Consider the following 24,795-nt stretch of genomic DNA (forward strand, 5'->3'; position numbering starts at 1 on the left):
AGGATTCCCTCCATCTATCTGTCCATCCAGCCTTCCAGACGACCATCCAGTCATCCTTCCCTCCACCTAGCGATTACCCTGTGCTGGGTGCACGTCAGTCTCTGTGCTCAGTGCTTGTGATACCCAAATGACAAGGTTCGGTCTTAGCCCCAGAGGAGCTCCAATCTACAGGAAGAGGCAGCCCCACGATGTCCACATGCCTTCTACATTCCCAAGGCTTCGGCATAGCAGCCAGTCCACTGAGGCCAGATGCCCAGTCCTGCTGAGTTTCCAAGCTGTTGGCAGATAATAAAAACCCAGTCTTCTTTTATTTAACTCAGATTTATACACTTTGGAAAGTTGGCATTTTTTTTTTTTTAACATCAGTAAAGCAATTCAAGATCTTCAGTAATGGGGATTATGTAAATATCCAACCATCACATTTCTATGTTTATAGAGCATCAGAGAGCACAACACATTATACAACTTCTAATTAATCCCTGTAATGCTCTGGTGTCATGAGCAAAGGATGGATAATAACCGTATTTTACCGATGGGACCAACGGCCCCCGTAATTCAGCGACTTGCCCATGGTCCTGTGGCAGATCACCTGCATTTTACACCTTCATTAATAGCACAGCTTATTATCCATAATTATAATAATTACATTAACAACTAGCATTTATTGAGAAGACCCCATAAACCCGGCCCTGTCCTGAGAAACCTGACACACATTAGCCTGGTGAATCCCCATCGCTACCCTACGAAGTAGGCTCCGCGCACGAGGCAACCAAAGCTCAAAGAGGTATCCTGTTTGCCAGAGATCCTGGGTGGCATGTTGGGAAGTGAGGACCTACTGTGTATTCTTGTCCTGAGTCTTCTACCGCTTTGCTGTGTGACCTTCAGAAAATTCTCAGCCTCTCTGTGTCTTGGGTTGCTCATCTGTTAGTGGAGCAGGGAGAGTACGGACTTTGGAACTAAACTGCATATTGGATATGAACCCCACCTCTGTCCCTTGCTTGTCATGCAGCTCTGGAAGTGTATTGATACTTGACCTCTCTGCAACTCCGTTTTCTAATGTGTATAACGGAGATAACAGTCCTATCCCACAGAATGTGTTGCAAGGGTGAAATGAGTTAATGCATGTAAACGTTTACAGCAGTGCTTGGCACTAGGTAAGCACTCAGTAGATGTCCGCCGGTTTTAGTTGATCTGTCATCTGCTGGAACGGTTGTGTTGGGTGATCTCTCAACTCTGGTGATCTCTGATGATTCTGAAATTAACGACGTCCCATGGGTTGTTTAGCCACAGGGTAATAGTATGTATAACTCTCCTGGGGCGTCTGGGGTCGTCTAGACAAAATACTTGCAGCGTGCTAACAAAAATCATGGTCAAGACCCTTTTCATTGCAAATGATAGGAAAACCCAAATCAAAGTGGCCTAAGCAAAAGAGAAAATTGCCTCAGGTAAACACAAGTCCACAGGTAAATCTAGCTTCAGCTTATTATGCCTGCCTCTCCTTCCTCACTACTCTGCACCCCCTGCCCTACTTGTATGCTCCACTTGGACTGAACCATCTTCAGTATCAAGTTCTTAGTCACCTACAGGTCTTTGCATGTGCTGTTACGTCTGCCTGGAACCTTCCTCCATCCTCTTTCCTCTAGAGCCTCCGAGTCTTCCAGACTCTGCTTGGCCTAAGAAGTCACTTCCATCCTTGATGAGTCAGATGTGCCCACAGCCTACATAGCGTGGCAGCATTGTGATTTGCTTAATTGTCTACCTATCCCCACGAGACTCCAAAAGGGTGTGTCTGTCCTAGCCCTGGGCTGACACCCTAAGAGGGGGCTCAATAAGCCTTTTGTGAATGAAAGAATATCCAGTATGTCCTGCGCAGTGGGGATGACTCATTGGTAAGTCCAAGAGGCAGCAGAGCCAGGAGCAAAGCACAAAGTGTGAGAGGGCAGTAGGGAACCCTAGACAACTGTCAGGAAACCCAAACGTTGGTGGGGATGGGTAGGTCTGCATTGCGGTTAGGCGAATGGGCACCCTCGAATCTCAGCTCCACCTAGGATCTTACCCCAGCCCGAATACCATGTCCCAGAAAAATCTAGAAGTTGTGCCCAGCAGGAACCCTTTGGAACAGGGCTCCTCGCCACCTCCCCCCGCCAGCCCCCGGCAAATGCACATCCAAGATGGTTTAAAAAAAAAAAAATCTTAGCAGTTCCCGTGTAGAATCTTGTGTAGTGAAAACAAAAATAATCTCTCACCCACCTCTGAGGTGTTTGGTTCACCTCCCTCTGATTTGCACAGCGGAACCGGCCTCTCCCCTGTTTAGCCCCAGGAAAGCATGAAAATGAACCTTTGGCACCGTCAAGGTCATCCGTGCTTTCGCCTGTTTGGAGAAGCCCTCGTTGTTCAGACTTTTCACATTTGAAAATGGGCAGGTTCAGCTCATTATTTTCTCCACCCCAGGCCGCCAGCCACACTCTTCTCCCGTCTGGGCTCATGCCCACCCCGCAACCCCGTTTGAGACTCTGAGAAGGAAGGTGTGCTGCTTTTTCCAACAAGTCTGAACCCCAGTTAGTTTCTCAGTAACCTGATACTCATTGGTGGTGATCCTGGTTTCTCATCCAGCGTTGTTATCGATTTGGTCGGAAGTAATTAAGGAGATAATTATTTTACTCAGTTACACTTTCCCGAATTTCCTGAGGTTCCTAACTCTGCCGCCCGGTTGTATTTTCTTTTCCAAATTAATTTTGTCTTGACTCGGAAATGAGAGCGGACATGACGGGCTTGTTGCGTCGATTGTCATGGAGACAAAGTAGGGCTCTGTATTTTCATTCCAAGTAGGGCTCTCAAACTCTTTTAAGTTTTTTTTTAAAAAAGTTAACGTAAAACATAACACAAGTAAGTTAAAAAGAGAAAACAGCACGGAAAGCCTTTTACCAAAGAGGAGCCCACCTTCCTTGCCCACATCTCACGCTTGATGTCATTCCCCAGGGAGCCACGTCTAACACTTTTCTTATTGCTGCTGTTTCCCGTGATCCGTGTCTCCAAAAGATTTAAGTTTTACCTCCGTTTCTCAGCTGATAACGTTTAAGGCTTTGATGGCTTTCGGCTATGAAAGATGAGGATCTGGCTTCTTTGTATCCCTATGTATGTAGTGCCCACTCCCGAATCCCATTCCCCGCCCAGAGACAGCACTCCCTTTAGTTCCTGTGCTGGTTAATTTTGTAACCTTTAAAAATATGTTATTAGGGCAGTGAAACTGTTCCGCTTGATGCTACTGTGATGGATACACGGCTTTAGACATTTGTCCAAACCCATAGAATATACAGCAGCAAGAGCGCATCCTCATGCAAAGATGGGCTTTGGGTGATAATGTATCAGTGTAGGTTCGTCGCTTGTAACAAAACACCACTCTGGTGTGGGATGCTGATAATGGTGGAGGCTGAGCATGCGCGGACCCAGTGCAGGGCGGGTGCTGGGGATGGGGGACCGGGCGGTATGGGAGGCTCTCTGCACCTTTCTTTCAATTTTGCTGTGAACCTAAAACCATTCTTTAAAAAACTGTCTTAAAAAAACAACGATGTTACACTTGTAACATAGCTGCGTTCACCCTAAAAAGTATTTTGACCTGACCCCTTACTTTGTAGCAGAGGAGGTTAACTCCTCATAGACTCGTGTGTTTTTTACTATTACTCTTACATTGTGGAGATTGATAACACCCACATTCTGTTCGGGACTTGTAACTGTTTTCCAGACTTGGTCTATGAGCTGAGTGTAACAGTTGAAAATCAACAAACGCTACAGTGCTATTTTCCACCCGTTCGTTCACTCACTCAACCAATAACCGCCAAGAAACTCTCTGTGTCTGTCATTGTGCCAGAGACCAAAGATGCCGTGTGACAAGGTCGCACTCCCTGCACAAATGGCAAGGCCAAAATTGAGAGGAGGAAGAGAGAGAAAACATACAATTTACACTGTAAGCATAACAACTGCTGAAATCAGTGGTTTTTAACTTCATGTTCAAAATATGAATATGAAATGTAATAAAGAGGTAGGCTGAATATAACACATGTCACATGTCTTGAATAGGAGCTGCTTGGTTTTCTTTTGGCTTTGTGAGCAGAAACAGAGTCTTGGTGTCTGAACCTCAGCCCGTTTTCCTCCTCCACTGCTCCTCAGGCTGAAGCCACGGCCCTAGAGCATTCTACATACTGGAGACTGAGAGGTGGTGGGAGGCATCACGGTTGCAGTTTTGTTTCATGGTTGTAAAGCTCCTTCATCAGGAGGGAGCCTTTGCAGCATCGGATGCATTTGTCCAGGACACACTGGCTGGAAATATCACTCAGAGGACAGCTGGGAACAAACATATGCTCATCATGAGACGTGCCGGACTGGTCACAACAGTGCCCACGGCCCAGCACGGGGCACCAGGGGGGCCTCTGGGGCCGTGGAGGGGAATGTTCTGACTGCCCTGGGCGTGAATGTCCCATCCAAGTGGGGCGTGTGTGTGTGTGTGTGTGTGTGTGTGTGTGTGTAAGTGGAGCGTGGCAGCACTAGAGGCCAGATTGCCAAGTGCACTAGGAAAATGTGAATTATAAGATACAGTCTCCATCCAAACACACATACGTGTATACACACCAATTAAGAAAGTCCCAGGGCTTCCCTGGTGGCGCAGTGGTTGAGAGTCCGCCTGCCGATGCAGGGGACGCGGGTTCGTGCCCTGGTCCGGGAGGATCCCACGTGCTGCGGAGCGGCTGGGCCCGTGGCCGCTGAGCCTGCACGTCCGGAGCCTGTGCTCCACAACGGGAGAGGCCACAAGGCTGAGAGGCCCGTGTACCACAAAAAAAAAAAAAAAAGAAAGAAAGAAAGTCCCAGATTGTTGTTCTATTTACCTATTTTGCAAACAACTCAGTAGTTTGTTTACTTAATGATCATCATTGGGTCTGTTTCCTTGACTGTGTGACCTTGATCTGTCACTCTCTCTCTCTCCATGCCTTGGGTTTTGTTTTGTTTTCTTTTTTTTTTTCGTGCGGTACGTGGGCCTCTCACCGTTGTGACCTCTCCCGTCGCGGAGCACAGGCTCCGGACGCGCTGGCTCAGCGGCCATGGCTCACGGGCCCAGCCGCTCCACGGCATGTGGGATCTTCCCGGACCGGGGCACAAACCCGTGTCCCCTGCATCGGCAGGCGGACTCTCAACCACTGCGCCACCAGGGAAGCCCCTGTTTTGTTTTCTTTTAACCTATAAAATAGGCATTTATTTCTTATGGCTTTTACCCAAAGGTAACAAGTGCCAGAGCTGGGATTTGAACCCAAGTCTCTCTGATTCTAAAGTCTGTGCTTTTCAATACTACCGTCTACTGTCTCCTGTGGTAGCTCAGTTATGGAATTACCTTGTTTGCAATCCAGTCCTTCCCCAGGCCAATTCACATCCTGAAATGGGCCCATGCGTTTTCTTTGCCAGTGGGTGAGACTGATATACATGGTAAAAGCAGTGACTAGACCCTAAAGATAAATTAAATGAGTTTATATAAAGCAAATCATCGATTGTTTCCTATGGAGAGTTTATTCCTCTGTAGCTATATATTAGTTATCTATGCTGTGTAACAAGTGACCCTAAAACAAACATTATCTCACAGCTTCTGCAGCTTACCTAGAGGCCTCTGGCCCTGGAGGCCACAGTCAAGATGCCACGTTGGCCTGGAGTCATCTCAAAGCTCAGCTTGGGGAGGGCTCGCTCACAAGCTCACCCACGAGGCTGCTGGCAGGTATCAGGTGCCCGCTGGCTGAGGACTAGACGTATCAGCTCCCTGCTGAGAGGGCCTCTCCCACAGAGCAGCTCACAGTCTGGAAGCTGACTTTTCCCAGAGCAGGAGAGAGTGCCCGAGACAGACGCCATATTCTGTTCATTACAAGTGAGTCACTGGGTCCAGCGTACCTTCTAGCAGAAGGGATTGGGACAAGGGTGGAAATGCAAGGAGGCTCACTGGAAGCTGCCCACCACGCATACCGGTGAAGGGAAAAGGCAGAGCCTAGACCGCGATCGTCAACAAGTCGCGCGCCCTGGAATCTCCAGGAGAAATAAAACTTTTCTTCTCTGATGAGGCTTCTCGGTCTCAGCACTCTTGACCATTTGGATCAGCTACAGCTTTATGGGAGAAGGCCGTCCTGTACGGTGTAGGATTTAGCAGCCTCCTTGGAATCTACCACCGGATGCCCGCCCCCCCGGCCCCCCCGCAAGTCATGAGAACCAGAAGGCGCTTCCGTGACGCTTTGGGGAAATTCCTGGGTCTCTGCTGAAGGCCCCCCTTCAGTGGAGACGAAGGGGAGGCACTGCACCTGCAGGTCATCAGTAAAGCCCTTAACGAGTGAATCAGAGTGGTTATTATCACCAAGATGTGCTCCAGCTCTCACGCCAACAAATAACTAGGAAAGGAGAAAGGATATGACTTGAGATTTTGCAAGCATAGAAGGCTGGGAGTTCACCCAGCATCCATTTTCTTAGAAAGGCGGGGCGGCGCGGGCGGGAGGGGAAGCGGGCATCCGCTCTGCCTTTAGGTTCTTTGCACAGGGGAGCCAGGTGATGGACCCAATTCTCCAGCCCTGATGTGTGTGATTCCCAGCTTTCCAACCTTCCCAAACATGGCTGGAGAGAGAATGACAAGAATTAGAGAGAAGACCCAGGCACTGTGGCACCACGATCACATTGATGCCATGCGGTTTGGAGCTGCTGCTCTTGTGTCTTTCAAGGTGGGATTTTTTTGTTTTGTTTCCGAAAATAATCTATGGCCACAGTTTAAGCCTTGAAGAAGTGCAGGCTTCATTCTTCTAAACCAGGGCTCAGCAAACTTTTTTTGAGCCAGGTAGTAAATATTTTAGTCTTTGCAAGCCGTACAGTCTCTGTTGGCACTAGTCAGCTCTGCCCTTGGAGCTCAGAAGCAGCCGCAGACCATCTGTAAACAACTGGGTAATGGATGTGTGCCAGTAAAACTTTATTTACGCAAACAGGCAGGCAGGCTTCTCTGTATCTTCTTCTTGGTACTCTTGCCTCTTGGCCCGTGTTCCTTTTGTGTCAGTCCTTAACTCTATAATCTTATTCTCCTCTCTCTTCCCCTCTCCTCACTCCCACTCTCTCCCCATCATCCATCCCTTTTGTGACCTCTTTTCCTCGTCCCTCTGTCCCTTCCCTTTGTTTCTCTCTCTCTCTCTCTTTCAATTTCTCTCTCTTCCCCCAGCCTTCCTCTCTGACACTTAATTCAACACCTCTGACCTTAATCTCCAATTCCATCCCCTTCTCCAAGCTCCAGTCCACGTATCAGACAACTGCCTCTCAGCCCCACTCAGGCTGCTGGACCCACAGCTCCAAAGACCCAAGAGCTGGGCGTCATCTTCGCTTATAGCCTTGTTCTGCACTCACAGCCCTCTGAAACCCTCCCCGATATATTTGTCCTTTGGGGGGAGATCAGGGTGCAAACAGTACTGCCATTTGTGTGAAAAGGGAATGCTTGTGGTGGAAAAAGAAGTGTGTGTGTGTGTGTGTGTGTGTGTGTGTGTGTGTTTATTGAAGTATATAATATCTCTCTGGAAGGAAACACAAGAACTTGGTGTAACACTTTGTCACCTCCAGGGACGGACAGGAATGGCTTGAGGACAAGGTGGAAATAATACTTTTTAACTATACATGCTCCTGTATGTTTTAAAACCATTGGAAAATATTTCCGATTCCAGCACCACCACCACCCCCCAAAAAAACCACTAAAAAAATGAAATGAAATGAAGTCAAACTCAGTGCTTCATTTTCAGTGGATAGTGAGGACCCTCATCTCTAAGCTTATTTTGCTGAAGTGGTTTCTCATGGTTTCTCAGCAGCAGTAAAGCTTTGGGCGTCTTTCCTCCTGCTTGGGGACGTCAAGAGAAGCTTCATCGCCGTCACACTCTGCATTTCAATTCCTCGTGGTAACTTCCGTTTGAAAAACTGTTCCCGCCACTTTCTGTGTTCAGCTCAGTGTGAAACTGGGGCAGTAACCCTCCAGCCCCACTGGAGGGTAGCTGAATGGCCTGTTTGATTCGTGTCTCCCCCGCTAGACCGCGAGCTCCTTGAGGGCAGGGACGGTGTCTTGTTCGGCCTCATATCCCCAGCCAGTATCTAACTCCTGGTAGGTATTTAAGAAATCGCCGCACTACTCTTTCCCCTCACCCAGCCTTGTAATGTGGCTCATGTAACTTGGTATTGAATAAGCACCCTGCGGGCAAGATCATAGAATTCATACCGCAGCGGCCCTGAAGTCACATGAAGCCTCGTCCCCATGGGAGTTCCGGCCCCAGCCAGTTCTTCTGTATCCGGGCTCTTTTCTCTTTCACCACTGGCTTCAACTCAGCTCAGCTTCTGCTTCTTAGATGGAAAATGAGGTTAGCAGTTATTAGGCAATGGGGGGCTGGGTTTCCTCGGACCTTCAGGGGGATCGCTCAGATTTTGCTAAGATGTTGACTTGGTCTTCCAGGGAAAGAGAAAAGAGCTGAAGCTACATGGGGGCTTAACCCCTCACCCCAACCCGCAGACTCCCTCCGCCCGGATAGTGACAATATGAAAGGAGATTTTTCTTGGGTCACCACTTGTTTCTTTTCTCCAGGATGAATTGCCAAATATCGAATAATTTGTCCCGTTTTTCAAGAACGGGAGTAAGCTGTGGTGTGATCAGCGAAAAAGAGAGCCCTGTGGTCAACTAGATTGGCCTCTTCTTCCTCCTGTAGCCGAAATCCAGCCTCTGTACCCCAGCACCGAATTGAATCTCAGAGGCAGAGTTTGGGGTGACGTAGAAGAGAATAGCTCTCTTGCTTTGCCAGGCACAGGGGGCCACAGGGGGCCAGCGCCCTCAAGACTGTGCGTGTGATGTGAGGTAACTAGGAGCCCAGCGCCATCAGCCTTCGGACTGCAACTGGTCTGCCTGCTTGTGGGTGGCAAGCAGTTACCTTCTTGCACCCAGTGGGGCTTTCAGTACCCGTAAAACAGCTCAAAGATATCGTTACGTGTATCTATTGTTTCTTGACTCTTCCTTTCTCCCTTCCCTGATCAGCAGCTCTTTGACCCCGCCCGCCGGAATTCAAAGGAGGGTCGTGGAGGCTGAGTGAAGCCTATTTCCTGTAATCAAGAAACGGGAGACAGAAAGACTTTTATGCCCAGGAACCCCACAGGGTCCTGCTAGGTTTCACTCCTGCTAGCTGGGTGACCTCCCCCACAGGTTATTTAACTAATCTGGGTTTCAGGTTTCTCAACCATAAAATGGGGATAATAATAGTTACCGCACTTAACTGTTGGAGTGGTCGTGAAGACTCAGTGAGAAATGGCATGTAAAGTGCCCGGTATGGGAATATGGCAGTCGTGTGTCCTGACGCTGCTTCTCCTTCCTGGGACCATGGCTGACATTTTGCTACCGCAGAACTCTTTTCGGATGAGACTGAACTGCAGGGAGCTACAGGCGGCCACCGCTTCTAATGGGTAGATTGAAACTGACGCTCAAGTTGGAACCGATCTGCTCTCTCTAGCCTAGCACATTTCCAGCCATTAGGGAGGTTCTGCAAACTTAGGCACCGTTATCATTATTAAATAGAAGCACCTTTGCCGAGGTGGTGGTTACATTCTGGGACCCTTTTCCTGACGCTCCTTCGGCACGTTGAGCAACAGGCCATCATGTGGAGTCCCATTGGCTATTAATGCCCAACAGCTGGACAGCTGGCCCCGCGTATTTAGTCTTTCAAAAGAGCTTATGAGATTAATGTATTTGATTTTAAAAAAAATTTGTTTTTAAAACTAGGTGGATAGCACATTTGCTGCTGGCAGGCCAGCTCAATCCCAGGGCTGATGGGGGCTCATGGATGGTGGCAGCCAATTTCCATTTCAATCGAGCAAGAGGAGGGGAGGCAGATGAGAGGCAGAGATTGAGAGGAACCGGGACTCGATTGCGAGCTGTGGCGTCTGGCGCCACCTACTGTTACGTCACTGCATCGCTACCACCGATGACTGTCGTGAAGTTGTTGGCCTTAATCTGCCCTTAATGAGTTTATCTGGGAACATTTTCATAATCTCACTCAAATCTTCATTTTTCATTTATAATTTAGGATTTAATTTTGTAAACACGCCAGATCCTCATGACATAGTGACAACGATAGTAACCTTTCCTTGGCCTATTTGGTTTCAAAGACCTATGCACCCAGGGTGCCTCTTGGTCTTCTGGATGAGGACCCGGCAGGTGCCAGGTGGGAGCCCTGACATATGGAGGAATTGACTCGCCTGGGGTCACACGGCTGGCGGGGCCAGGTCTCGAGGCTCTGGATTCACATCCTGTTCTTCGTCGGCATCTGTCGCTCCTCCACCACTGGCTGCCCCCAGCCCACCTTGGCGCCCGGCTCGGTACCTTGCCAGGTGCCCCAGAGCACAATTCCCATTCCCAAAGTGCGAGTGAGTAACGTGGATTTTACTGGACGGTTCACGGAAGAGCAGGAGGGGAAGGTTACGTTGCATCCCGTGGAAGAAAAACCGATGACACGGTCCTTTAAACCGGTGCCTTTTTCCTGAATGTCAGTTGCCTCCACCCCGCCCCACCCCAAGGCTCCCTCCTCACCCTCTGCAATATATCACTCTGCCTTCATTAACTGGAACGTTCGTCCTCTGTGTGTGCTTCTCCAGTATCCATCTTCACACTCGTCTTCCTTCTCAGGGAGACTGGATGTATTAGGCAGAGTTCTTCAGAGAAACAGAACTAATGGCATGTGTTTAGGTATAGATACAGATACGGAGATCTGTTATAAGGAATTAGTTCATGTGCTCGAGGAGGCTGACAAGTTCCAAGATCTGCAGCTGGCAAACTGGAGACCCAGGAGAGCTGGTGGTATAGTTCCAAAGGCCTAAGAACCAGGAGAGCTGATGGAGTGAGTTCTAGTCCAGAAGCCTCCAAGCTCAAGACACAGGAAGAGCCGATGTTTCAGATTGAGTGTGAAGGCTGAAGCAAACCTGACATCCCAGCTGGAAGGCAGTCATGCTAAAGAAGCTCCCTCTTGCTGGCGGTTAGAATGAAAGGCACTTAGCCTTTTATTCTACGTAGGCCTTCAGCTGATTGCAGGAGGCCCACCCTCATGAGAGAGGGCAATCTGCTCTGCTCAGTCTCTCAGGTTAAATGTTCAACTCGTCCAAAAGCATCCTCACAGAAACACCCAGGATAATGTTTGGCCAAATATCTGAGTAGTCTATGGCCCAGTCTAGTTGACCCACAACATTAACAATCACACCAGCCTTCTGGTCTTGGCTCTGCCGGCTGACCAGCTATGTGACCTTGAATGATTTCCTCTTGGCTTCCATTTCTCTCTCTGTAAAATGGGTGGTGCTTTCAGGATCCACTGCAGCTTTCGTGCCAAGGCCAGGATCAGCCCAGCAGCCCCCAGTCAATGAGCCGTTTCTGACCCACGCTTGGCGTCCCATCACGGGTCAGCTTTGCTCAGGAGCTCCCCTCTGCATTGGCCGAGACGCCGTCAGATCCCCATTGTGGCCTGAGGCTCTCTCTCTGCCCAATCCTCCTCTCTCCTTCTATTCTCTTTCTCAGCCTCCGTAAAGCCTCTTGTCCTCCTGTCTCAGCGCTTGCTTCCCAGAGGCCCCAGGTGATGCGTATGTCGACAGTTTTCAAGAGTTCAGGTCATTTATTTTGCAGAATGACTATATAGCATGGTGACGGTAGCTCATAGTACTGTATTACCTATTTGAAAGCTGTGACCAGAGTCCATCTTAAAAGTTCTTATCACAAGAAAAACTTCCTGTAACTGTAAGGTGGCGGTGTCAGCTAGATTTGTTGTGGTGAACGTTTTCCAGCGTAGTCTGCAAATATCAGATCATTATGTTGTACATCTGAAACTTAGTATGTCAATTATATCTCAAAAATAATAAATAAATACTCCCTAAAGGATGCACCTTGCCTTTATTGAAGAGAGTCTTTAAAGAATTCAATAGCTCACTTCACGTTTTAGTTGGAAGGTCTGTGTGTGGATGAGGTCCCTAGTTCAAGGTTATCCCTACATAGGTAGGTACCTGCCTTATACCCTACGACAAAAACGTTCACTCTCCCCAAAGGAAAGTGTCTATCACCATCATAAAACCACCAAAGCTTAAATATCAGTACGCAAGCTAAGGTCTCTGGACTCCTGTGTACGTCTTCCCATGGACGTCGTCTACCCACTCTCTGCCTCTCCATTCTTTACAGGTTGTCCATAATGAGTCTAAAATTTGCGAATCATCTTGGCTGTTCCTCAGTGTTCTCTTTTCCCATGGCCTCCCTTCCCCCGCCTCCCCACTTGACAGACCATCGCCAGCTGTTCCCCTGACATCTGTATCAGCCCAAGTACGTTTAGCAGGAATTCATTTCCATCTTAATCTGATTCGAGGAAGTAGATCACATTTTAAGAAGTAACAGCGATGGATTTGGAACATTCTTTCATAAAAGACAAGAGAACGGCAGACATTTCAAAGATTGCCTCTCTGGTCTTGACCTTCAACAAAATCATTCTGATTTTCTGCCATATAAAATTTTTTATGAAAAAAATCGAACAAAACTCAGTGGGCAAGCTTTGGAGGTAGTATCTGTAAATTAGTAGCTAGCAACTGCTATCCCTTGTTTAGCCCCCGCTAAGCAAAATTGGGGGCAAAATGAAGTAGTGGTTGAGAACACATGCTTTTCAACAACAGCAGCAGCAGTGAAACCTGATTAAAAACTGGGCAGAGGATCTGAATAGACATTTTTCTAAAGAAGATATACCCTGATGGCCAACAGGTACCTGAAAAGATGTTTAGCATCTCTAACCATCAGCGAAATGCAAATCAAAGCCACAATGAGATATCACCTCACACCTGTTAGAATGGTTATTATCAAAAAGACAAGAATCGGAGAATGTGGAGAAAAGGGAAACCTTGTGCACTGTTGATGGGACTGTAAATTGGTGCAGGAACTCTGGAAAACAGTATGGAGATTCCTCAAAAAGTTAACAGTATGAGACCCTGATATTCCACTTCAATAGCCAAGATATGGAAACAGTCTAAGTGGCCATTGATAGATGCATGAATGAAGATGATGTCGTGTATATATGTCTAATGGGATACTGCTCAGCCATAAAAAGAATGAAATCCAGCCATTTGCCACAAGGTGGATGGGCCTTAAAGGTGCTATGCTACATGAAATAAGTCAGAGAAAGACCAATACCGTCTGATTTCACTCAAATGTGGAATCCAAAAAAACAAAGCAAACAAAAACAAACACATAAAGAGCACAGATTAGTGGTTACCAGAGGGGAAGGTGCTTGGGGGTGGGTAACACAGGTGAAGGGGGTCAACTGTATGGTGAGGGATGGCAGTTAGACTTGCAGCGGGGACCACTTTGTAGGGTGTACAGATGTTGAATTATAATGCACCTGTACACCTGAAACTTCCAAAAGAGAGAGACCAAAAAAAAGAAAAAGAAACAACCCAAAACAAGACATATGTTTTGATGTTACTTGAGCTGATTTCAGTTCCAGACTTTGCCACTTAACAGCATGTTGTTTTCTCCTTTCAAAGCCTCAATTTGGGCCTTCCCTGGTGGCGCAGTGGTTGAGAGTCCGCCTGCCGATGCAGGGGACGCGGGTTCGTGCCCCGGTCCGGGAAGGTCCCACGTGCCGCGGAGCGGCTGGGCCCGTGAGCCATGGCCGCTGCGCCTGCGCGTCCGGAGCCTGCGCTCCGCAGTGGGAGAGGCCACAGCAGTGAGAGGCCCGCGTACCGCAAAAAAAAAAAAAAAAAACACAACACAAAAAACGCCCCCAAAAAGCCTCAGTTTGCTCCTCTATGGTAAGAATAACCGTGAGGCGAGGACTACGTGGAATCGTGTGTTTCAAATGAGAACACGCAGGGCATCGTGTACGGCGCACAGGTGAATGAGGATGTTATCGTAGGCAGCTTTAGGTCCTCTTCACAGGCCCAAAGTTACCCAACACCGAAGTGACAGAATCAGGACTCTACCCTGGGCCTTTCAGACGACAAAACTCTTTACATTCATTCCTGTCACCTCCCACTTCTCAGCTGTCAGGTTAAACCAAATCACTTCCAAATGCTACTATTTAAACAGTCCCAGTACATGGATATTAAATGTGAGTGTACCTGCCCAAGAACCTTCCCCACCTAAGGCTCCACTGTGAGTCTGTGCTCTCACCTCCCCCTCCAACATCTGTCACCTTTTAACCTGACACATTGCCGGATGTCATGCGGCATCTCTCTCAGTCCTGCTCTCAAAGACCCATTTACAGATTCGAGAAAGGACATGTGATGTATATAGAAAGGGACAGGGCAGAGAGTCGACCTGGTTTTCCAGGAAACAGAGAATGGAGGCCTCACCCACGCTCTGCAAAGCCGTGGAAGAACCGAAGGCCCTTAAGACCAGTGGCACACCCGAGGAAGCAAAGACAGAATTCAAGTCACGTCTCCCAGGATTGCTTGTATGAAATCCGGCTGGGAGTAGTCACAGAAAGTGAAACAAAGGACATCCAAAGAGATGGTGATGGGATTATACTTGGCTTTTCTTTTCTCCTAATTTTAAAATCTTTTCCTGATCTCCATTAATTAGTTTCATAACCAGATGATAATCTTAAAAGTAGAGTTGTATTGCAGATGTGTTGCTTGGGTATGGAGTCACCTTAATCAGTGTCAGTAGGGAGGAAAGATTTAGCATTAGTTTATCAACAATAAAGGTCTAAAAAGTGTGAGACTTAGAATCCACGAGTTTTGATGCAAGAGGAGGTGGTCTCTGAAGATCTGGAATATACACTACTTCCTGGGGAAAGAAACTGGGAAAAGTAGGAGGGTTCTGCATTTCCTAGAAACATGGATTTTGATAATGATTTTGAGAGAGAGCGAATGATCCTAATTCTGGATATGCATCTAAGCCATGCAAATTCTGGGAGTGTCGGGTTTAGGATCAAAAGGTAAGGGATTACAAAGTTATCGTCTGCAAAGAGGTCCTTGATTAAAGGGAGAACCAGCTTTATAGTCTAAAAGTAGCTGGTCAGCACTTGGAGCCAAGGCATTTGCATCAGCTATAACATAACCCTTTGTTTTGGGCCCTCATTTCCATTTCCCCGCACCCTCACAGGGAGCTGATCCTTGCAAACTACATTTCCCAGGCACCCTTGCCAGCTGGCTTCCCGGTAGGTTCAGCCAATAGGCGGTGGAGCAGGAAATGGGGGTGGGGTGGGGGAGGAGACAGAGAGACAGAGAGATCAGCATATTTCTCCCCTTCTCTCAGTTTCTGGTGGCGCCTCCAACTGAAACTACATGCCTTCCATGAGTCCAGCCTCTGCCAGGTGGCCGAATTCTAGGGCTTTTGAAGGCTTCCTCTTCCCTTTGTCCTTCCAGCCCCGGAGGGGGTACGAACTTCCCCTCCTTTTGTTAAATCTCTAGCATGTCTTGCCCTCATTTATTTGGCTTTTCAGCTCTTCTGACACCTTTGTAACATCTCGCCTATATTAAAGTCCCTCTCTTGAACTATCTTGCGTGAGCTCTGATTTCTGGCTGTACCCCGCCCGATAGAGTGTGTTAAAATATACTTAAATTTTTTTTTTTTTATTGGAGTATAGTTGATTTACAATGCTGTGTTAGTTTCAGGTGTACAGCAAAGTGAATCAGTTATACATGTAAATATAGCCATTCTTTTTCAGATTCTTTTCCCATATAGGCCTTTACAGAGTATTGAGTAGAGTTCCCTGTGCTGTACAGTAGGTCCTTATTATTTATCTATTTTATATATAGTAGTGTGTATATGTCAATCCCAATCTCCCAACTTATCCCTCCCCCTGCTTCCCCGCGGTAACTGTAAGCTTGATTTCTGCATCTGTAGCTCTATTTCTGTTTTGGAGATAAGTTCCTTTGTGCCCAAAAATATACTTTTAAATTACATCATTCCAGACCAACATTAAAAACTTAATATTTTGCTTATGTTGATAGAGTTAGTCAGAATTGCTTTACAAATATGAAAATCACTATTGTCTTATTATTACACAATTACTATAAGTAAATTATTTTAAAATCAGGAAAAAAATAACCGAAATAAAAAATTATTATTTACCTACAATTCAAACATGAGATAACATCCCTGTTAACAGTTTGTTATATTTACTTCCAGCTTGTTATATTATTACATACATACCTTGCCATACGTCAGTATTTTAAAACATTTGTATCAGTTTATATACATTTTTTTAGGAATGTCTATAAATTTTTATGAATATATATCTTAAAATTCTCTATGACCTACGTTCTTTATATTTGTGACATGCATTTTCCCTTGAAACTATACTCCTTTCCAAATCAGTGAGTATACATCTACAGCGGCATTAAGTAGTAGCACCCAATTCAAATCATCATATACCATTGTCTGGATAGACCACAATTTATTGCCCCAATGCCTGTTGCTGGACATTTAGATGTTTTTCACTGTTACTCACACTGCTGTGGTAGATATCCTCGTGGATAAATCTTTTCATCCTTGCTGCATAATTTCCTTGGATAGAAGCAGATTTGCTAGAGCAAAAGAATACGGTTTTTTTTGTTTGTTTGTTTGTTTGTTTTTTGTGGTACGCGGGCCTCTCACTGTTGTGGCCTCTCCCGTTGCGGAGCACAGGCTCCAGACGCGCAGGCTCAGCGGCCACGGCTCACGGGCCCAGCCGCTCCGTGGCACGTGGGATCTTCCCGGACCGGGGCACGAACCCGTATCCCCTGCATTGGCAGGCGGACTCCCAACCACTGCGCCACCAGGGAAGCCCCAAGAATATGTATTTTTAAGGCTTGTCATACCTATGGTGAAACTTTCCTCCAGAAAGGTTGTTGAGATAGTGATTCTTGGATGCTTCGTAAACTTTTAATTGTGCTCATATCAAAGTGTGTTCATAAATATCCTGACACCCGGCACTCCCTCATTCCATGCCAGTTATTACCAGTGGCTTATTTCAGTTGTCATTAAACAATGGTCACAATGAAAATGGTTTCCTGAGAATCCATTGAAATGCTGCCATAATTTCAGCGCTTGTGGAGTAGGTTCTTCTCCTGCTCAAGTCTCAGGTCAAGTTGAGGACACAATTTGGCTTTGCTGCTATAAGTTGTTCAGCACCAATCCCGGTCTATACAGACTCACTCTTTTACAACAGTGTGGATCCCTGGTGCATGGGCAACTATCATTAGGTGAGATTTCAGGGAAAATGCTTGAAACTTAGACAGTGTCATAGTTGCTTCATGAAGGGGGTGAAACCTGAGACATTTGGGAGAGTGACGGGTACACAGCTGACATCAGCAGCGTTTCAGTCGTGGATTTTCAAATTATAGCAAGGAAATTTGAGTGTGTTTATTTTGTCTTTGTTCGTAAGTGTTTTAATCACAACATCTCTGAGGAAAGTTGCTTTGGTTCTGAAGGAAGGAATTAATTGGCTGCTCAAAAAAAAAAAAAAAATGAGGCATTAGAAAGAGACAACCTTGATTTCAAATGTTTGATCTCAACGTGGCCAATCTCATCGCTTTCACTGCAAAATGCACCAGAATAGGGGTCATCTGATCTTAATCCCCAAGAGGGGAAAGAGAACTAGTTGTAATAATTCTTGATCTGTTGCTGCCTTGACACACTCAAGGGAGGAAGCTGTTTCAGAGAGAAATCTTGTGGTTGTAAGGAAAAGGAAAGCCAATTCAAACTGATTGAAATAATAAAGGAAATGTTCGTGAAAAGCCCAGGTTCTACTGAAACTTGTTCAGTTCAGCAAGGTACCACGGGATGAGTTTTTCTTGGACTGTCCTCTCTGCCTTCCCCCGTATCTTCTTCAGCTGGAGGGTGGCTCCCTCTTAGGCACAAAATGGCTGCCAGCAGCCCTCACAGGTGTCTGCTTCTCTGTTCATAGTCTGTGAGGAAAGAGAACTTCTTTGCCTGTGGTTCCTTAGATCTAGGAATCGTGCTTTTTAGAAGCCCCTGGCAAAAGTCTGCTTGTATCTCATTAGCCCCAATTGTGTCACAGGACCACCCTCAGCCAGTCACTGTGACGAGAGGTGGGCTCTGCTGTTTGGCTTCAGCCAGTTAGGACCACCCTGTTGCTGGTATACCCTAAATATTCTCTGAGGGGCAGGAAGTCCAACCAGGGAACCAACCAGTATCAGGAGGGAGGGAGAAGGGGTACTGGGAGCGTGAGAAAAGCCAGTGTCCATTACGCAGAAGTTTTCAAAAGTACTCCCAGAGATCCTCATGTGCCTCCTTGGAGGACTGTCTCTCCACCCACTTCACCATCCCTCAAGATGAGAACTGATAGATTTGCCATCCATTTTCAGCCAAGGGGTTGAAACACCCTGGTGTATTGGGATAAGCTTGATAATATTACCTACAGGTTATTCCTAGTGATAGCTAAAGAGATAAAGTTCATAAATGATTTTATTGTTTCATGTCTAGCTGAGCTTATTCCAGGCTATCCCAGGTGCTTTCCTGGTATCCCGTATGCTTTATTTAGTGAACGAGATGGGGTGCTCTGGGGTCTTGCCGTAGATTCTCCACCCCTAACCCGAGCTGCTTGGTACAGGACACGTACCGGGTGACCCAGGAGAAGAGTGGCTGAGGATCAGGCAGGCTAGTAACAGTCCCTTCCCTGCACTCCAGACCCCACTCTCTATCCTCACCACCCCACTGCAGACACCATTCAATTTTTAAAAAAGATTTTATGGGAGTGTGGTTGATTTGCCATGTTGTGTCAGCTTCTGCTGTACAGCAAAGTGAATCAACTCTACGTACACGTATATCCACTCTTTTTTAGATTTCTTTTCCGATACAGGCCATTACAGAGTATTGAGTAGAGTTCCCTGTGCTAGACAGTAGGCTCTCACTGGTTATCTATTTTCTATATAGTAGTGTGTATATGTCAGTCCCAAACTCCCAGTTTATTCCTTCTCCCACCCCCGCTTTCCCCCTGGTAACCGTAAGTTTGTGTTCTACATCTGTGGCTCTATTTCTGTCTTGTAAATAAGTTCCTTTGTACCATTTTTCTTAGATTCCACATAGAAGCGGTAGCATACGATAACTGTCTTTCTCTGTCTGGCTTACTACACTCGGTATGACAATCTCCACATCCATCCAGACGTCATTCAGCTTTGACACAGCTGCAGCCCCTGCCTTCCACGTTCCACGCCAAAGGGCCAGAGCAGCGGGCGCCACAGCCCGATTTCATTTTCAGAGAAAGTGGGTGATGATGGCTGCTGAGAAAACACCACACCTCCTCCCACACGTCCGTATTGCTATGGTTTCTGTTAGTGAGTGGCTGACCTGTCCTCACTGTGCCTTCAGAAAACACTCAGTACAGTACCACTGATCAGCCATGGTCAAATTTCATTTGCCACTTATTTTTTTCAAATTTTTTCTTTATTACACATAACTGATTCATATTTACTGCAGAGCAATGGGAAAGTCACGTAAGCTAAGAAAAAGTAATAAAATCTGCTATAATCCCACCCCCGTAGAGAATCACTCCATGGCGGGGGCGGGGGGTGGGGGGAGCTTATCATATCTTTTTTTGTGTGTGTGTGTGGTACACGGGCCTCTCACTGCTGTGGCCTCTCCCGTTGCGGAGCACAGGCTCCGGACGCGCAGGCCCAGCGGCCACGGCTCACGGGCCCAGCCCCTCCGCGGCATGTGGGATCTTCCCGGACCGGGGCACGAACCCGTGTCCCCTGCATCGGCACGTGGATTCTCAACCACTGCGCCACCAGGGAAGCCCTTATCATATCTTTTGATATGTATACATTCAAACAGATCATTTTTTCAAAAACAAAGAATCATGCAATGCGTATTACTTGGTAACACGTCTTCTCCCTCAGAGAACTCCTCCAGCACCTCTAGGCTTAGATCATTATATTGTCGCTACATTTAATTGCTGCATAGTATTCTGTCGTTTTAGAGGCACCCTGATTATTGACCCTGTCTTCTCTTGTGAAGTTGTGATTTCCAAGAGTTTGCTCTCACAAGCAGCATCTTAGCAGTTTTGTTGATATGAACCTCTGTGCCCATGCAGGGATGTTCCCGTAGGATGCTTGACAGCAGAAGCATCATTAGACCAGGGGCAAGCCTGCTTTTGCAACATTTAGTAGGCATTGAGGAATTTGCCCTTCAGAAAAGTCATTACAACGTATTCTCCCACGGTTTCATTTGAAAGCATCCATTTTCCCATAATTTCTTGTCATTTCCTTTAATTAAAAAAAAAACAATATTGCAGGAATTAATTTCAAGACACAATAATCCAGATAATAGTCTTGCTATTGTTCACCGAACTGGTAGCTGAGAAAAGTGACTTTTATATTACAGTATAGTTAATTTAACTCTCTTCTTAATACTGACCTGATATCCACCTCTGAGTAATAAATTTAAGTCTTGTGAGGTTTCTCTGATGGCTAAGAAAGGCAAATGAATAGAGAAGAGGGAAAGAAAAACCCATGAACAATTACCTGGATAATTCACTCATAAAATCCTGCTAGGGGAGCAGTGAGGGCGGGGGAGAAGTACATTTGCATCTTTATATTGACAGGATTCAAGCCCTCTAAATGTGCCACTTTACAACAATGATTATCAACGTTTGATTTTTTGCTTTACCTTCAGTCTAATGCTCATAATAGAAGCTTCCATTTTTCAGATGCTTGCCATGAGTCAGGAATTTAGCGATTAATTTCATCATCACAACAAAGTAGGAATTATTCTCCTGTTCTTCTGCTGAAGAAATTAGGGCCCAGAGATGTTGAGTAATTTGTCCAAGGTCACGCAGGCGGTCACCAGACAGTGAGGATCAGAGTTCAGGTTCGTCCGTCTCCAAAGCCCTTGCTGTTTCCAGTGTGCCACAAGGCCTCTCTTTTGGTGGAAAAAAAAGGACGCTGTGCTGCCTAAGGACCCCTCCAAGCTGATCAGACATGTCACGTGAATGCATGCGCCTCCTGTGGCCCGGCTCCGCTTGGAACAGTTGTACTAACACTTCTTTCACTTCTTGGCTTCCCTCAGGCCCCAGACAAACCAATGAGGAGCATCAGGTATATGGAGAAGGATATAATAAACCTCAAGAAAGACCTTACACGAAGCCGGTGAGTGAGCCCTGCGCCGAATGACCCGCAGACAGCCCGATAGGGACAAGCAGGCTCCAGGGTGATCCCTGTGAGTCTGTGCCGAGGCTCAGTGCCCCTCAACCCTGAACATGAAGCGGGAGATTTGCAGGAGGGCAGCCCTGTAAGGACTAGGGATGGGACCCATTTCTTGGTTGGACTCTTCAGGGAGTTCCTGCACCAGACCGACCTACCCATTCTTGCCCAGGGCAGCCCCATGCCTAGAATTCCCTCTGCTTTCCTTTCTTGGACTGAATCCAACTCAAGAGAGTTTCCCTTATGCTCCAGAAGACTCCTCCCTTTTTACTGCATGCCCACAGCGTGGTAGCCGAGAGTCAGATCGGCTTGGTCTCAAATGCTGGTCCTGCTGCCTGCCAGCTGGTGACGCTGGAAGAGTTTACTTAACCTCCCCGAGTCTCTGTTTCCTTAACTGTAAAGTGAATATAGTATGAGGTTGTTAGAAGCACTGGGTGAAATAATGCATAAAAGTGCCATAGCCTTGAAGACAATGCCATTCGTATCTTTTTCCACCACCCCATCGATCCCTTCCTCCGTAGTGTGAGCAAACTGAGGTCTAGGACCATATTTTTTTCATCTCTTGGCGTGAGGTGGGATTTCTTTCTCCTCAAGGTGGGGTCATAAACGGGGCTTTTGGCCAAGCAACTCAAGGCGGAGTGAGAGATGGAGATTCTTTTAACTCAAAACATGTAAGAGACACGCTAAGCGGGGGTGATACAGGCAGCGCGGAGGGTCTGCTTATCTCACGTGTCTCCCGCTCTGAGCCAGACCCTGGTAAGAATCACAGCGAGATGCTTCTTTCCTCACCTCCATGGTTTGGAAGCTCTTGCTTCACTGCGCACCTGCATCTCCTCCCCACGTGGCTTTGATGGAACGGGATGACAGCCCAAGAAGAGGCAGGAAGGTGTGGGCTTTTGAGACGGGGGAGAAGGAGGCTAAGGGGGGCATCAGGATAGGGCCCCAGAGAACAGTATTTCCCCACCGACCACAGGAAGGGTGGCTGCATCGGCTCTGAGAGGGTCTCTGGACACCCAGTGTCCAGCAGAAACATAATGTGAGCTGTTCATGTAATTTAAAATTTTTCAGTAGCCACACTAAAAAAAAAAAAAAAAAAAAAAAAATTGGGTGAAAAAAACAAGTGAAAGTAATTTAATAATATATTTTATTTAGCCAAATAGATCCGAAGTATTGTCATTTGACATGGAATCAATATAAAAAGGTATTAATGAGATACTTTGTAGTCTGGTTTGAACATGTGATGAAAAATGATGAATGGTGAAAATCCACAGTGTATGTTGCACTTAGAACATATATCAATTTAGACCAACCACATTGCAAGTGCTCAGTAGTTGTTACAGATTGAATTGTGTCCCCCCAAAACCCGTATGTCAAAGCCCCAACCCTCAACGTGATTGTATTTGCAAAGAGGGCCATTGAAGAGGTAATTAAGGTTAAGTGAGGTCCGAAAGGTGAGACCTAATCCAATAGGATTGATGTTCTCATAAGAAGAGGAAAGGATGCCAGGAATGTGCACACACAGAGAGAAGGCCAGGTAAGGAAGGACACAGCTAGAAGATGCCATCTGCAAGCCAAGGAGAGACACCGTGATCTTGGCCTTCTTGCCTCCAGAACTAGGAGAAAACCAATGTCTGTTGTATGGCAGCCTCGTGAGACTAACATAATAGTCAACACGGGAATAACCCTGCAGAGAATGTCCCCAGCTCAAGGGGGGATGATGGGGCTCAGTCTCGGAGTTTCAAGCAGAGCAGAGCTCAGAGATGGCATGTGAACTTGTCCCTGAAAATCAACGGAGGAGCCCCACAGGGACCCCTCTCTGTTAGTTGTGGACACATTGGCCTCTACAGTGTTTGAACCCAGGTTAGAGGGCTTTTGAGGCTGATGCCTTGGGAACCTGGGAGCCCCAGGGACTGGTGAGAGGTAGTGTCAGGAGGCCAGAGTTACCTGAGTGGGGCAGCATCTGGGCAGGCAGCAAGGAAAGAGGGTTGCCCAGCTGAGGGCGCACCTCCCAGCGGGCATTTGTACTCTGCTCTGCAGTCACGCCTGAAGGATATTCCAGGTTTCAGAGGGAATGTTCCAGGCTTCAGAAGAAATGGTACAGCAGGGAAATGGCATCAGAGGTGAGGTTCCGTCCGTAAGTCATGGGCACCAATCAGAATAGACACTGGCCGCACACGGCCATTATGACCACGTCACTTCTTACCAGCTGAGTATTCCCAGCCTGGATGTAGATGATTCTAATCAGCCTTCAATACATAGCAAAATCTCTAGAGCCTAGGAAACGAGCGCTTCCGTAACAATTTACACTGTAGACTGAGAGCTGATAACTACAGGTACCAATACATGCCTTGATCTATGTGGGTTCCAGATACCAAGACTCAACCCAGTCCAGGGAGGGCAACAAGCAGTGGTGAGCCAGCTTGTAACCAGAACTGATTCGCTAAATCTCCAGGACATTTGCAAGCCAACTGTTAAATGCAGCTATTGTTAAAAACTAACTTATATAAACTTACAGTTAAATACATTATATTAAAACCAAGGTGGTAAATACTCGCAACTCATCATTTCTTAATGATTTCTTTTTTTTTTTTTTTTTTTTTTTTTTTTGCGGCACGCAGGCCTCTCACTGCTGTGGCCTCTCCCGTTGCGGAGCACAGGCTCCGGACGCGCAGGCTCAGCGGCCACGGCTCACGGGCCCAGCCGCTCCGCGGCACGTGGGATCTTCCCGGACCGGGGCACGAACCCGTGTCCCCTGCATCGGCAGGCGGACTCGCAACCGCTGCGCCACCAGGGAAGCCCCTTAATGATTTCATACATTTTACTGCTAGCTGTGCAGTTGAGGTTATTTCTTGTTACAGTATCTGTGTGGTGGAAATACTGTATAATGGGGGCTACTGCAAATCTGCTTCCAGCTCCACATTCACTGACATCATATTGGTAGGTCAAAATCCGCTACAGTGGGAACACTTAGGCACAGAAATCAGCAAAAGGTACGAATCAGGGCTTACTTGTCCCTCCAGAGGGATGGTTGTTAAACGTTCACCAGCATTCTGGGGACCTGCCCCTAAGTGACCACGGGAGACATTTCCACTCACCTAGAGGGGTCAGTAGAGGGGTGACGTAGAGGGGTGACGAAAGGGTGATAAAGACAGTGGCTTTTCTGCCATCCTCGAGTTGGCAAGCTGAGTGTGTCCTTTGTGCCAGGCGCATTTACCATGGCTAGAATTTAACGTCCTCCTCAGACAGGCTCGGCTTGTCCAAGTGCTGGACGTGAAGGACAACGTGGAAAGGGCCAGACAGAAAAGCCACAAGCAAGAAACGACAGTAAAACTTTCCATCTGGCCACACTCCTGGATCCCGCTGACATTTAAGGAAGCAGAGATTCCCCTTCAGAAGGAACACCTTGTTTTCCAGGGGAAATCACCCCTCCAAGAGACGCACACCCCTTGGCCCCATCACCCAGTATTAAATGAGGTGACTTGTTAACAAACAAGAAGATATTGTCTTTTCCACTTACTGTTTTTAAAATCTGCTTCACCTCCTGTTGGAATCTAGCCCCAAACACCAAAAGGAGGTATTAGAATGAGCCAAACACCTTGACTATCTCCT

General features: G+C 47.0%; 1 protein-coding gene across 3 annotated transcripts in view; it reads left to right on the forward strand.

Moving 5' to 3' along the window:
• The window catches only part of CCDC60 (coiled-coil domain containing 60), a 252,697-nt gene that overhangs the window by 138,031 nt on the left and 89,871 nt on the right, over positions 1 to 24,795 (forward strand). For all 3 annotated transcript variants that reach the window (XM_067014928.1, XM_067014930.1, XM_067014927.1), the window contains one exon: positions 21,053 to 21,132. In XM_067014928.1, coding sequence (XP_066871029.1) covers positions 21,068 to 21,132 — 65 coding nt within the window. In that variant the 5' untranslated portion in view covers positions 21,053 to 21,067. The remainder of the gene's footprint in view (positions 1 to 21,052; positions 21,133 to 24,795) is intronic.

Source organism: Kogia breviceps, chromosome 15 (genome assembly GCF_026419965.1).
Source record: "Kogia breviceps isolate mKogBre1 chromosome 15, mKogBre1 haplotype 1, whole genome shotgun sequence".
Classification (NCBI taxonomy): domain Eukaryota; kingdom Metazoa; phylum Chordata; class Mammalia; order Artiodactyla; family Physeteridae; genus Kogia; species Kogia breviceps.